This window comes from Malurus melanocephalus, unplaced genomic scaffold (assembly GCF_030028575.1).
Source record: "Malurus melanocephalus ecotype Western Australia unplaced genomic scaffold, MMel_1.1 scaffold_306, whole genome shotgun sequence".
NCBI classification, from domain to species: Eukaryota; Metazoa; Chordata; class Aves; order Passeriformes; family Maluridae; genus Malurus; species Malurus melanocephalus.
The window spans coordinates 32,501-48,273 of record NW_026623538.1 but is presented as its reverse complement, the minus strand read 5'-3'; the positions used below and the strand labels follow the sequence as shown (position 1 = coordinate 48,273).

At 37.4% G+C, this 15,773-nt stretch overlaps 1 protein-coding gene across 1 annotated transcript in view; it reads right to left on the bottom strand.

The window, feature by feature from the left end:
• The window catches only part of TOX (thymocyte selection associated high mobility group box), a gene marked incomplete at its 5' end in the record, with an annotated part of 102,217 nt that overhangs the window by 77,022 nt on the left and 9,422 nt on the right, over positions 1 to 15,773 (bottom strand). Inside the window, one exon of the mRNA XM_057377214.1 lies at positions 9,212 to 9,454. Coding sequence (XP_057233197.1) covers positions 9,212 to 9,454 — 243 coding nt within the window. The remainder of the gene's footprint in view (positions 1 to 9,211; positions 9,455 to 15,773) is intronic.

Here is a 15,773-nt window from a genome sequence, read left to right as displayed (position 1 = left end):
AGCAGAATTTTGAAGATGGGATATGGAGTTGTTTCATCTTGTTATCCATTATGTATGCCACGTCTCACTTTAGCAACTAGGCAACTTCCTTCATTAACTCAATTAGCAAAAGTATCCATCATTAAAGTTACTGTCAATCACTGCAACCTCTCTTATAATCCAGGAATTTGGTAAAAAAATTACATAATGCAGCCATGTGCAGCACATTAATTAAATCTGTTGCATCTAGTTCAATAATTTGGCTCTAGTTTCAGTCTCTGTTTAACGACAATATGGATCCACAATCTGGGGAGAAGGGGGATGTTGCAGATGCCACATCCTGTCTGTTGCACTCCCTTCCCAGCAGAGGGCTGCAGTGATTAACAGTGTGATAAACACTTACACACACATTTCCAGACATTTAAATGTTCATACATATATATATATATATATATATACACACACATATACATATACATATATATATACACATATATATATACATATATATATATGTGTGTGTGTGCACATATATGCATATGTGTGCACGTACTCTGAGCACTGCAGTCCGAATCAGCTCCAGGTCAGGGCAGGCACACAGAGTGCCACTCACCACCTATAACATCTCCTTTGACTCTTTCATCTCCCTGCATGTTGGTTGAAAGMGGAATTTTGGATACACCCTGATAATATGTAAGATAAACTGAAATTCCTTWGTGTACTTTGATGAAAAGCATTCATTTTGGGGATTTTGTAGCTGAAAGATATGCACAAACATGCCTTAGAGGTATTGTTCACTCCATAATGTTTCTTTTTGCCATTATATACCTTAAGTCCTCTCTTTGTGACTGCATCCATTCATTATATACACAGAAAATGAATTAAGAACATTAATTTTCATATCTTTAGTGTTCAAATATCGAGACAACAGCATGTACAACCTGCCAAAAGTKCAGTTCAAAGGTGAGTGAGGCCACAGAGATCCTGAGTCACACATTTGGCTGAAGCACAGCAGCAGTGGAGGTTAAGGACTTACACGCGGCCCACAGGGAATCCCGACATGGCATTTACATAGAGCATCACCACAGACTTTGTATAAATGAAGGGGAGGGGGAAACATCAATCTAAAATGAATCCTTATGTTTTTGAAAGGACTAGGGAAGAGTAGACATCCCGAGGCTTTAAGAATTTCTTAATTGCCTTGTGAAAGAAAAAGGGATACAAATAGCAAAATCATTTTTTTTTACTTCTGATTATTTCTTCAAATCTCAAAACACAACCATGTAAAAYGTTTTTCTCCCATTCCTCCTGTAAACAGTCACTGCTAAACTCAAAAAACGATGCTTAAAACTCTGTAAAAAACACTAAAACAGATAAAAAAAAAATCCCATTAAACTATTAGTTGGACCATTTAAATTCCTTCAACTTGGAAAAATCAGGAAAGCCAAGAATGTGGGTTTTTTTCCCCTCAAAATTAAGAAAAAAATTTACTCAATATGCAAGATCTAGGAAGGAGAACTGACCCTCTAACAGGTGACARTTCTGGGTTGCTGCTGTCCCAGCCTTCAGCAGAGCCATGGAGCACAGCTGAACTTGCAGCCTGTACATGGCACCTTGAGGGAAACCAGCACATTCTGTGGTGCCACTGCTGTTGGCCACACACTTTTCTACTAGTGAACAAAATGGATGATGAAACAGGTGGAAATAGAGGCTACTCCAACTGATGCGTAAAGCCCTCCCTTTCATCTGCACTGGGGGCTTCTCCTTCCTTTTTGTCTTCATAAAAGCATGTTCACAGTTTTTGAGAAAGACATTTTACTTCTATTCCATCTACAGGACTTAAGATCACTAAGATTTTTTTTTTTTGCCAAAGTGTGAGTCTTCAGAAACATTTCATTATCATGCTGTTCTCGACAACTACATGCAATGTTAAAAGCAGCAGATTAAAGTCAACAATCTCTGCTGCTGAAACCCCTGAATTTCTGACATTTTCTGAGAGCTATGTTTCCTCTATTTGCATAGTCTATTATCTGTTTTGTTTGACACTTGCAGCTATGATGCTACTTATGCATTAATCACTCCTGTGAGTACTTCACATGTGAGGTGTTTTATAATCTACCACCCACAACTGAAGCCTTTCTCTCTGCACCACATCCATCATGTCTAAGCCTGTTCTTATCTGGTTAAAGTCTAAGAAATAATAATTAATACAACTAAACATTTCTTTTTCTTACTTTCTTTCATGTAGTAAATATCATAAATAATAGAATCTATTTCAAAATAAATTCCCAACAGTCAACGGTAACCACTGTGAAAAAAATACACCAAAGCATTATCTATGGAAAGCTGTTTTCAAAAATAAAATATATACCACCTTGTTTTCTTTCTTCTTGAAATTATACTGAAGTTGTTTTCTGATTGAGTTTGTGAAATATGTGAACCCTGTGGAGTCTCAACAACCACACTCAAACAAGGAGGACACTGTATTTCCCAACTGACAGTAAATCAACAGCTTCATTTTCAATTTTAAAAATGAGACCTGGAATTATTCTAAAAAGAGTTCTGGTCATTGGTGTACAAATATTTTTCTRCAGTTATGAACAAATATTTACTTGATCTATCTTTAAGGTAAGCTCTCAGTACTTAGAGAGAGAAAGTATAACTTTACCAGATACTACTTTAAGACCAGAAAAAAAGGTCCATAAATACTTTCACAGGAWTTCTTGTCCCACTCGACCTCAGGAAGGTGGGGTCCATCAATAGCATGCATCCACAGTGATACTTTTACTCTGCTGAGGTTCCCTCAGGAGAGAAAAACCGTAGAGGTGCTCCCAGCTGAGGTGGCACCAGCAGYGCTGCTCCTACCATGAATGCATGGAGTGATGCTCACTGCTGAGAACACCCCAGGGACAATGTGACAGAAGGTTCTGGTCCCCCTGCAGCCGTGTGGGGTCTATAAGTACAGTCCCAGCAAGAGCACACCTTTTTTTTTGAGAGATGCCCCATTTGAATTTAATCCTCAGACACAAACCACTGCCACAGCACATTACAGATAAATGACACATCTCTCCTACTGCTAAAAATRCACACTTTGTTTCCAGTCTCATTTTATATGGCTGTAATTTCTGACATCAGATGTTTTTTGTAGCACAGCAAAGAGCCTTCTAGTMGGAGATTTGAAATATTCAGGTATTTATAAAACCTTGATCAAATTACATCTTAATCAGCTCCTGTACATATCCTTTCTGTTGTCTTTCTGATGACAAAACAGTGGTGCAGACATCAGAAGAAAAGAAAGACAAAAATKATGTCCCAGAGCCCTTGATGGAATAAATCATCATAATTCTAATGGAGACAATAGTTATGCTTAYGGACATCAGCTGGTTAGGCTGTTTGACAAAACAGACATTAACTATTGCAACCYTTTCCTACACAAGGCTTACTTCAGTGAAAAAAAACCMCAGCTTGGAAAATACYGTGTTGTTTTTGTTGTTGKTTGGGATTTTTGGKKTTTTTCTTAGGGAAAAGAAAGATATCCTGCAAGAATACAAAGTTGCTTAATAAGAGGAAGAAACCAAACAACTTTAACACAAGATGTTCCATGACCTTAGTTTTATGATTTGGYGGTTCTGATGGCAATAACTCACTGCAATAAAATTTGGGGTAGCAGCAGGTCTGTGTAGCATAACAGTAAATTTTGATGTAAACTGAAGACCAGAGACTGGTAATGAGGCACAAATGCAAACTATTCACCAGAGACAAAATGTGTCTGCTACCACTGGCATGCAATACAAGCTAGAAAAAAGTATCCAAACATGATTCAAATCTCAACACTTAGGTTAGGAGATACAAGGCTTTTTTTTTTTTTCTTTTTTTGTTCTGAAAGTTATTCATCTTATCCATCAGAAATAATGAATTTCTGTTTGACTCAGTAGTTTGCACTAACGCTTAAATGTGCAAGAAAAAAGAATCAGCTGTATAGGTCAGCCTCAAAATGAGTCACAGATACTGAATTTAAASTAACATGTGTGAAACTAGTAAAATAAAATCTCTTAAATGCATCYCAGGTACAACAACAACAGTCTCCTTTATTGGATTTATTAGCAACTGTGAATAAGAAATACTAGCTTCATTCTACCTGAGATGAAAAAAGGTAAAGAAAAAAGTAGCTGTCTGCTTTCTTCCCTGTTATACAATGCCACGTTTTGTTTAAGATATTACTCTCTCATGGGTTCCATATCTAGAAAATATAATTAATGAAAAAGTATAATGTAATTGTTCAGGCTTTGATGAATTGGGGCATAATGTTAAATAATTATTCATTGCCTTTATTCTTCTGTCTAAGTCTGCAAAAAAAAAAAAAAAASCAGCTTTTTATTGCCTTTTTTTATATAAGGACATGGGCCTTTGTGACATGCATTTTATTTTAAACTAATGCTTCTATTATTCCACATCTGAATAATTATAGCTGACATCATCTACTCTTCCGTGACCTAGAAGATCTTTAGCTCTAGCACACTGTTACATATTTTATGCATTACATGAAATAAAACACCTCAAGATTTCAAAAATATTTATTTTAAAAACAGCAATGAAATTGTCTGTAATCACATTTTCTGCTCTGCTTTGAAAGCAGCATTATTCAATATGCCAGTGGTCTTTTCCATRAGAGCAACATATTAGAAATTCATGCTGCTCTAATATATCTGAATTCCTTGATGTACTGCACTCCCTACAGACCTAAAGAAACATTTTTGCTTCAGTTTCATATGTCCTGCACATTACCTACTGATGTGGTGGTTGTCAAAACAGTTGTACAGTAGCCTTTGAATTCAAAGTGTGCCTTGACTATATACTAAAAAATGACAATAAACCTAAGTATATACATTATGCTGGCTTTTGTTGCCAGCACAAGTAGAGCATTTGGGAAATAAACCCCCTGATTTTATTGTCTTTTAACATTTTTCCACTTCAAAGTTAAACTCMAAAAATCTGAAGCATTTCAAGAAACTGAAATCTTTTATTTCTTTCTTGTAAATTTTCTATAGTATACCATCATGAGCCACATTTTCAAAAACATCAGCACAAGATTACAAATGAAAGCTGTCCAAAAATAGGTTGGGGTTTATTTTCCTGCTATGTAAAAACAGTGCTACGATTTTAAACCCTGGTTTCTTGTGGAAAAACCAACCATCTATAGGATATACTAAAGAAGSTGAAATGTCTATAATTTTATCGATACCCAGACAAACTCTTTTTATAGAACACATCCAAAAGCATTTTTACAGATAAATACACATTCTCATATAACATGCTTTTTCTTTTTGTTTGTTTTTGATGTTAGAAGGATGACTCTTGTGGTCCTTGAAAATATCCTTTGGGATATTTCAGGAAAACTCACATCAACAGAGAAAGGCTGGCTGGTCAAGCCCCAACAGGAACCAAACCCAACCCACACAGGTGTTCAACTGGCAGGAAACCAGGAAGGGATCCCTATTCCCTTCCACAGAAACAAACATGTTTACAGGACCAAAAGTACATTTTCATTAAACAAACAGTTCYATCTATATCAAATTGGATCCAATTAAGAAGCAGGAATAGAAGTCATGTCCATTTTGAAAGAGGATTTTAGAGAGYTCCCATGCTGGGGCTGGACCATGTGTTAATTCCACCATGACTCACATTCTGCACAAATTCTGTAGACTTCTGAGCTCCTGATATCCAGATATAATGAGCATCTAAAGAAATCTATGTGACAGCATAATATAGTGTGCATGAGCATGTGTACATGTCTGTGTGTCAACTAAGAAGAAAAACAGAAATACATGAACAYAGAAATAAATATGTGAACTGACAGGAGAATAATGAGAAGGAAAAATTTTAGTGGTTTTGTTGTCTGATAATTTTTTAAATAGTGGGTGTGCACTAAGAAAGTCCAATCAATCAAAAAAACTTCAAAGAATGCTAATTCCAAATTTAAGTATAAGACACAGTCAAWGGCAATGAGAAATTTTCATCTCCCAGCATTGAAAATTTTTTCAGAAAGAATTCCCACAGAGTAAAAAATCTGTAAGAAGCTGATCCCTAATACGAATTCACTGAGCTGGTAGTGGGGTCTTATTGTGTGTGTTTAAGCACTTCCACAGAGAAGAATTCTTACAGTGATTGGGGTAAATCCTGCCATCCTTACTCAAAGGGATTTCATCTTCAGCTTGGAGAGAGTTCTGCACAGTATGAAACAGGGACTTCTGATAGGGGGAGATTTGAAGGGGTTTTAGGAAGGGTACATCCTCAATTTTCAATCTGTCCAAAATCACAGAAATCCTCATCTGAAAACACCTGGTAGTTGAAATGGAAGAAAAATACTATACTTATTATTTGAACTGTTTTCCAACTGCTTCTGAGCTCACTGAGATTCCTTTCTCACATTTGGTTAGCATTAATTGATGCTTTGGCTATAAAAACACAAACTGAAAAACACTCAGTAGTTCTAATACAGTCAGAAAAGAAGGTATTATTGCTAAAATACCAACATGGGTTAAAAACTGGCTAAAAAGAAGGATGTTGCAAGTAAAGAAAAAAAAAAACAAATTCAATCAGAGGCACATTGCAATGCAGCTGAATTTGTCCCAATGTAAGTAAAATTTGCTGAAGATGTGAAATTAATTAGGGATAGAGAACAGCCAACAGATTTGTTTCTAAGAATATTTTTTCTAAAAATACCCATTAGTGGCTTGAAAAATGAAGTGAGACGCATGGTTTCCAAATACACTAAGCAGTACTTGATATACTAGGAATTATATGGTACCAACGGTTTAGACAGATTGGAAAAATTTATAAATTATGTTCTATATGAGGCAATATAGGAGTGATTTAGACAAGAACATGTTAAATGGATCGGTTATCTGATGAGATAGTAAAAAGGAAACTTAGAGATGAGTAATAGCACAAGAAAAGAGTCATACTGAAAAAGAAATTTTAAATGTTCTGGATTATAAAGAAAAGCTTCAAAATTAAGAATGTTAACTGTACAAAAACATCTGTTTTCCTTGTTTTGCTGCACCAGTGCAAAGCCAAAAGAACAATGGGGTCATTCTGTTCACAGAAGAAGTCACTGAATTCACTGAAGAGTTAAATTATTTCCCTCAAGTTAATTTCTCTCAAGCTATCAAATTCAAATCAGAGGAGCTACACTGCCAAACAGTGTTTGAACTGTACGAAATCGAGGTGTTAACATCCTACCAGTTGTACCAACATGAGCTGTAGCTTCATCCCCTGCACAGACAAGCCAGCTTGAGCTAAAACTATTGCTAGGTAAGGGGCCCTCTGGTGCAAAAAGGGCAGGCAAGTTAGGGATAACAGTTGACTCAGAGCATGACACTTGAAGGATCATGCTTTATTTATTGAACAAATCCTCAGAAATTACTGTCAAAATCTAGCACGTATTTTCTCGACATCTGATTTTCATCTCTTCTGATCTCCACTAAGTTCCAAAAGCAAAATTGCCTTGTTATATTATTCAGCTTTCTTGTATTTGCCCTCGATGTAATAATTCACTGTGATGATCTAYGAACTCTCAAGGCCCTTTGTTCAGAGCTTGCTGCAAAAGGTTAATGCAAAACATCACAGCTTAAAAGAATGCATAGTTCTGAGCCATAACCATGGCTCAAAAGAGGTCAATTCAATGAAATACTGTCTGTCTTGACTAGAGTGTCAAGCMTTTCTCTTACTTTTTCAAGTCCTTTCATAGCTCTGATTCTCAGAACCCCACAAAAGATTTCACTCAYGCTCTTTAATGCATACCATCAGCTTTGTAGACAAGCAAGGAAAATATAGAATCTTTCCACAGAGTAAATTTATATTTCTCTAYATAAATCTGCCTCTCCCCCACTCCTCGCATTATTGAACATAACCCTGGRGTCAGATTCTGACCTCAAACACAAAGTGTGCAACATCCTCATAAATCAATAACAACTGTGCTACACGTAASAAGCCAAGACTTGTGTCCTCAGCTTGTTGGACATCCTCAGAGGGAACACAGAACTCCTCAAAATCAAGGTAGCTTTATTTTAATTAAGTTGCAATGAAGCCCTGTGACAAGGCGATTTTTGTCGTAAACTCACTCTTTTCCAGTCACCATGGATCCTGACTCTGGAGTTGTAAGTCTGAGGGACTGATGGGGAGCTGAGCTAAGATCCTTCTCTCCCCAAACCTCCATGTGTTGTGTCAGCTGTGTTCCCAGAACCGATTTCCATTTTTTAGATAATGTGTTGGGGAGCCAGCAAGCTGGGAAGCCTAAACAGCCTCAGTCCCTAAATTCAGAATTTTCGTGAGAAGTCCAGACCCTTTATCTCTGGGAATAGCAGATCCTTAACTTTGGCTGTTGGGATCTGCATCTCCTGGGCAGCCCATCTAGCCCACCTAGAGTTTTAAGGGCAGTGGGATGCACACAATGTCAAGCTCCACCCTCTTCCATGAGATTTTTAACTCCTTAGGTTAAAATTGTGCATAAAGTGAAATAATCTTGTGTGGAGCCACTATGCAAGAAGTATACTAATTAATTGYAGAGCCCACTTGAAAATGTAATATGCAAAGTAGCTCTGCAGTTGTTGCAAGCAATTTAGCATTCAAAGTAAGTGATTTGTAATATCAAGCTTCACAAGATTACGACCATAATGACTATCTGACAGACTTTATAAGCAAGTTGTCCAGTCATTTCTGTTGGATTCTGGCTGGCTAAGGACTGGRAACTGTAAAAAGGCTGTAAGATTTGGCCTAGAATCAGAAATAACATTTGCTGTTTTCTAAACGTGCGGTAAACAAGAAAGGAGATATTAAATTTTTGTACATCTCTCAGCACATGCAAATGAGAATGGAAAGAGCCTCATCAGACAAATACAGAACAACGGCCATCTGGATCCAAACCCTGCTCCAGCAGAAGTCAGAGCCTTGAGCCTCTTTATGTCATTATTTACATCCTTGTAAAGCAGGAGCACTTCTACACAAGTCAACATCCCGGATTTGAGGAACTCAGGTGGACATCCCTCACCACCTCCACTGGGGGAGGGAGGATTTGGCCCAGGGAATGCAATGTAACACCCAGAGCCAGGCCAGCACACTCCAAAATGTGAGTGGAGCAGGAGTTGGCCCCCTCAGAGGACTGCAAACAGGTCTGTATTTCCATGATTTTACACTTAGAACAGAATAAAAGGGAAAGACTAGAAGTGCTTACCACGGAGAGGGAATTGGAAAGCAGTGTCCCGTCTTGGCCAAGCATGTTGGAAACTGTAATTTCAGGTAGATCCATGTTTTGGGGGTGGAATGGAAGGAGGCCATTGTGGTTCATGGGATGACACAGAGAGTGGTAGCCAGACTCTATCTCATTCAAGTGCACCAGGGAGTGGTCAGGCAATGACGGAGGAGTTATAGGAGGTATGTTAAAATCTTCACTTTCAAGACTTGGGCCAGGAAAAGACTGGAAAAAAAAAAAAACAAATGGAAAATGCTATGAAAATCATATGAGCACTGGTCAACAATAATATAAAACTCATACAAAACAAACAAAAAGAGCCCAACTCACATACTTCTATGCACGATCCACAATTTTGAAACGAGACTATTTTAAAGACCCATATATTATACAAGTGAAGTCTCACCATTATGTACAGAGGAAAAAATGCCTCTAAGGCATAAGAATCTATGATACTTTCACAGCTTTCATTAGAAATAYTTTTTTTAAAGAAGGTGAACTCAAACAGATTTCAAGGGTCCTATTAAAATTTTCCAAGAGTGTTCATCTCACTGAATACCTTTTTCATGGGAATTGTGGGAAAGGGAATGCAATTTATAAAATTAATATTGGTACAGAATGGTTCATATGACTCCCTGTTATTCAGACCAAGAATTACATAGTGAAGAAAGAYACCACTTTTATGCTTATGGGAGTGCCAGGCATTTACTCTGCTACAAAGAAAAAGAAACAGTTCATATTAGTATAAGTACACTTTGTGTTTATAAAAATACATTTAAGGTGTCTTAAACAATCTAACTTTTTTCTTTCTCAATCTATAAACTCAATTATACATATATTTAGTCAGTTATCTGAATTATTAACTCCATCAAGCAACTGTTAGTCTTTTGTTGTCTCTGCCATTAAGTCATCCAACTCAATCTGATCCAAGGAAAAGCCACAGGCAAAATCAGATTAATGCACCAAGGTGGATAATTGCTATTATTTATCTGCAGTTTTTGTACAGCAGGTAGGCTCATTTGTGGGATAGGGTGGGTATGCTTTGTATTTCTTAAAAGGAAAAGGTGAGCCTAATAAAGAGTTAAGGAGATCAGTTGCAACGGCTCAGCCTGAAATCCTGCTCTGCTTTTCTGAGAACAGCCAACTCCTTTGCAAAGTGATCAGTCTTTGCACATCCCATGCCCACAGTCAGGAGATTTATAGCACAGAGACTACTCCCACCTTTCCTGCCCCTCTTCAGCACAGTAGTCCTGCTCTGAGTGCTGCTTTTGTTAATTCTGGAAAGGCAAGGATTTAAATACATCCTGTTCTTCAAAAGTACCACCAGAAAGGATGAACATGAGGGCACAATTTTAAAGAGCAGCTATTGGAAGAAAATGTTTTCCCCAACATGAGTTTCCAAATGGAGGACAGTACGGTGTATGAATTCATGCAGAAGGACAAGGGAAGAATCAATGATCAATTATAAACAAAGGAGTTTTTCATTAGTCATCATAGTAATAATGTCCCCCTGATGCCTGAGGTTATTCTMCTCTCTACGAGCATGTATTTATAAACCTAAATCAGACCAAAAACACATGGTRCTAAATGTTTTCAGTGAGCTGCTGAACAGAAAAACCTCCTCTAATGCACATTGCCATGGCTGTAGTTGCTTTGTTTTTCTCTCAACAAGGTTTTAAATCTCTGTTACCAAATATCTTAGTATGAAATAGAAYGGGAAGCCTAGACTAGAAAGGCCAAAATAAAATCCCAAAGAATGAAAACAACCTCCAGCACAGGAGTTTGCTCTCCCTTTGCCTCTGCCCTCTCCTTAATGGAASCTGCTGTGAGTCTACTGACCTCTGTAACTTGCATTTGCTCCCACTTYTAGAAGCCATGATGCAGCCATCAGTGGAAACATTTCCAAGGGGAAATGTAGTAAAAATAGACCCTTTCTAAATGGAGAGAAGGCTTAAACATGGCAAAGAGAACATCACATTTACTCAACAACAATATATAAACTTTACAAAACCAAATAAAGTATTAGGGACAATGCATATACTAGCTAGTTGCTAATTATTATTATATGAAATCCATGATGAAGAAAAAGGTGTCTAAAGTGAGTTTAAGGTCTAATATCAGAATAACAAAACAGCAAGGAACAGAAATGGAGGAAGGGATAATATCCATAATGCTCTCCTGGACCAGCACTATGCTTGCAGGTACTTAGATTTGGCAACTGTACTSCTGGTGAGCTTGGATCCATGCAGCCTACAGCTACCAGGAGGGATTCATTAGCTGTGAAAAGATGACATTTATGTTCAACAGAATCTATTCTACTTTCCCAGAAGACTTATGGCCTCAAAAGAGTTTTCTCTCCCGTGATTTTGCAGGTACAAAGTGTTAACATCTGTTTTTCRCTCTTGCACAGTCCTGTGAGACTTCAGTTCACTACTGAAAACAAATATTCCTAAATCCAATATTACCAGGCTATTGGAGGCATTCAGCATATCTGCTTATTTGTACATCTCTTTTTGCATGTCACATATGGATAGACCAGGTTTTGCTTTTGATTTTTTGTGTTTCAAATATGTCTTTAACTAGTAACACTACAAAAATGGTGGAACCATGCCAGGAGGACATCAGCTTCACTTATTAAGAAGGAAGTAACACCAGCAGCTCCACAATTCAAGTTGTCTAAGTACATAATAATGCTCTATACATTATGTGGGCTAAGCATTTTAAATAAATGGTTGTTCTCTGATTAATTATTAAAAAAAAAAATCACACCATGGGTCTTGCTTGTGAGCCAGTTAAGACTGTCTTTGATCCCACATGGCCTATAAAATTGTCCACTACACTTAAACACAGGATTAGGACAGCAAAGGCAGTAATAACACACCAAACAACATATAAATCAAATGACAGTATTTCCTACAGTGTTTCTCTCTTTYAAWTTTTTTTCTTAAGACGTAAACTATTGTACTATTTCAATAAAGCTAGGCAGAATCCAAGCTATAYGTTAATGGTATGGACAGGTATTTGACAGCATCTGCAGAGCACCCTATTCACCTTACATTTTCAGCCAGTTTGGTATTTCCATGCTCAGTATTGTGTGCATCTAACACATACATAATTTCCTCAGGGAAGTTATTTCAACAGTGATTTGCTGGTACTCATTTGTCTCATCCAGGAGCATGGTTCAGATGCTCGTAATGATTGGCACATTGGCWTATCAAAACCCAAAATTCCTAGATACATCTGCAGCAAACCAAACATATCCCAGGAACAAGGCTGTCGCAACTGTGCCTGGAGGAAAGGCGTGAGGAACAGGACATGTGCTTGTCCTGTGAATAGCAGCTACCAGCTTCAAACACCCACTCCTACTTTGCTGCCACCTCTCCCCTTGCTGTCAGAAAACTTATTTTAGGAACCATCTGGGGTCCCCTTGATGCAACTGATCCACTGCTGGCAATAGGCTCTCCTGGAATGCTGTATTACCTTCCTCTGTAAAGGGAAATTTTAGAGAACTTGAGCAAAAGGTCAGGTTTGAGCTTATTCCTGCAGCAGCAATTCCCACTCCCAGGCCAGTCATCACCTTGTCCCAGACCCACTTCCCAGAGAACCACTTCTTCCAACACAAGCCATTTATCTGGATTTTCTAATGAAAGCAGTTATCTAGCATCCAAAGAAGCAGAGAAGGCTGTATTCCCTGTATCCAGTTACAATTCATGATTTCAGCTCATACATATTAATAATAAATTGTGGCCTGCAGCTTCAGGTCCATTAGATTTTTCCAGGGGATGGGGAAAATTAGGGTCTTCTCCCTCTACTCCAAGGGTTTTTCCTTCAGAGTTGGTTTTCCTATCAGAAGGACTTTATTCAGAAATGAAYGGAATAGCTCCTTTTTATTCTACTGTCACAGAAACATTAGCAAGTTTACCTTTTCAATTCTGAATAACAAAAGCAAACAAAAAAAAATCACCAAAAAAACCAGAAAAAAAGCAGCAGAAATGCTATATTTTCTTTACCACAGAGCTACTAGGAACTTTGCCTGTGGTTTCACTTTCATCTCATGACTACAGGAGTGCGCATGAGATGTTAATCAACTCTTCAGTTTGGGGGGAACTTCCTAGGCCTTTATTACATTCCAGAGAGAAAGCCCTTTGCAAATTAACACCATTAAACCAACTGCACAGCACTGAACAGACAGAGGCTTAAACTTTTCTTTATTATAAACAGCATTTTCATTACACCTGTGTTTATTATAAACAGATTTCAGTCTAGTTTTGATGGAATCCACACAGTGAGAACCTCAGAACTGACCATTCTTAAATTTGAGATATCTACAGACACAAAGTAATGAAAAAGATTTTTGAGCTAAGAATGTCTCCCCAAATTTAAAGGACAATATTCCATGTTTCTGGATAAGTATTTGTGATATTTCTGCTTGAAATGATGGAAACTTCACARAACAGATGATTGAGATGYYCACTCTGAGATCAAGRGACTTCAYTRCCTGCATGCTACCTTGGCRTATAATTTTAKGAGAAAAGCTTGCCAGAATAAAATYATATGAACACTTAACCCTGATTCAATGTTCAACCCAAGACTAAGCTTTTGTTTATGAGACCCCTCTGGTCCCACYCAATTTACCTTTCAKGCCACTTAGCCTGGCCAAATCCAGCAAYAAGCTAAGGAAGGGGCAAAACTGGGATATGGAGAGGAAGTGTAGGTCAGAAGTTCTTTACTTTGGCAACTCMTAACTGAAATTAGGGCTATGCATCCTGCTGTGCTGATAACACAAACACAAAAAAATCTAGCATTCCTTTGTGAGGTTACTCATCAGGAAAATAAGGGGAATGATTACAGGAAATACAAACACAGCCCCTTTCCTTAAATACTCTACAGTGATAATTGCATACTGTCCAGCAAAACTTGTGTTTCAAAATAATTTTAATAGGATTTTTAAAAGTAACCAGAGAAGGCAAATCAAAGGAGTTTGCTCATACAAACTGACCACAAGAGGCAGCGAGCTTTCAAACATCCAATGTAAATCCCTCTGGAAAGAGCAGAACTATTCCTATGTGACAGCACCAAAGACAACATACACTAAGTAAGTCTGATTCATGTGCTCAGTGGTTGCATCAGTCACCATGCATTTACTCAACAGAATCTCGTATTAGCAGCAGTTCCTCAAAAATCAGGAATTTGCCTATAGATATTTAATTTAAATGATATGAATGGTACTGCCAGCTATGTAGAGCGTGTCTTAATTTTTCATTTGCACCAAGGCTTCTGCATCTGAACTGTGGAAAGATGCCAGTTTTTAAAAGATAGATGCTTCAGGCTGTCTCCTCTTCTATTATTGAACACGTTGTTACATAACTGAAATACTTATGAATCGAGAGTAATGTAAAAACAATGAGCTCATTAGAAGCAGAAAAACATCAACGTACCTTATGCACATTTGAAAGTTAGGATAATATATTTGACAGTGGATATTTCCAGGAGTTTTAATAGGATCAACCTTATCTCTAATTTCTAAATGAAGGACCTTCAGAAGCAAGTGTTTTTCAGCTGCTTTTGTCTCTGCATGAACAAGGCTTGATAGCTTGAGACTATAATGCATTACTGTGGAAACCTTCGGTCTGTTACATAAATCATCTTAACACTCAGCAAGAATTGGCCAACAGTGCCATTGATATGTTCAAGTCAATGATCCTGAAAACAATTTTTTTGTGTTTCTTCATATGGTAGACAACAGCAATAAATCATATTCATTTAAAAACACACAATATACTAATTTATCAAGCAAYAGCTATCAAAAATGTACTACAGGGGAAGGTATAACTTTTTTGTATTGTGTTAATCAATTTCTCTAATTTACATTTGTTAAAGGGCAAAGCCCCAAGCAAAACATTAATTTTCCTGTATCAGATGAATTCTGTTTTCAAGAATGAGAATGTGCTGACAATGATATTGTTAATTTAAAACAATYGTAATTTTCAAAGTTAACAGAATTATGTAAAAGAGCACACTTTTTAAAGATATCACTCTGAAGTATTTTCATTAATTACGTTCATTTTATGTATATAGTATAGCAGTTTGCTGGGAAATGTGTTTTCAATTGAAGTTTTAAATTAAAATACAGTTTAAAGATGGCAATAAGTAAAAGCACAAATATTATAAAAAGTTAAAAGATCTGGGGTCTGCAACCACCAGTACTGTAAYTGAAGCAGTTAAATTTCCCTTCAGACAAAGACACAGCTCTGCAATTATCCTAYTTAGAACATTTGATTTAACTTAAAAGAGAAATGCAAGTATTTTATGAATTACTGACCAACTGGCCAAAGCAGTTCCTAAGGAATATACAAGAGCTTTAGGCACAAATGGGACATCCTTAGTCCCCCAGAGTGGAGTCTTGTCCCTCTAACCTGTGACAACCTTTCAATCCTCCTTAGCACATCCTCAGTGGGATCCACGTGTGGTCATTGTCAAACATCCTTGTCACTCTTCTGTCCTGAAAAGAAAGGCACTTGGTCCCCCCCCACAGTGTGTAATA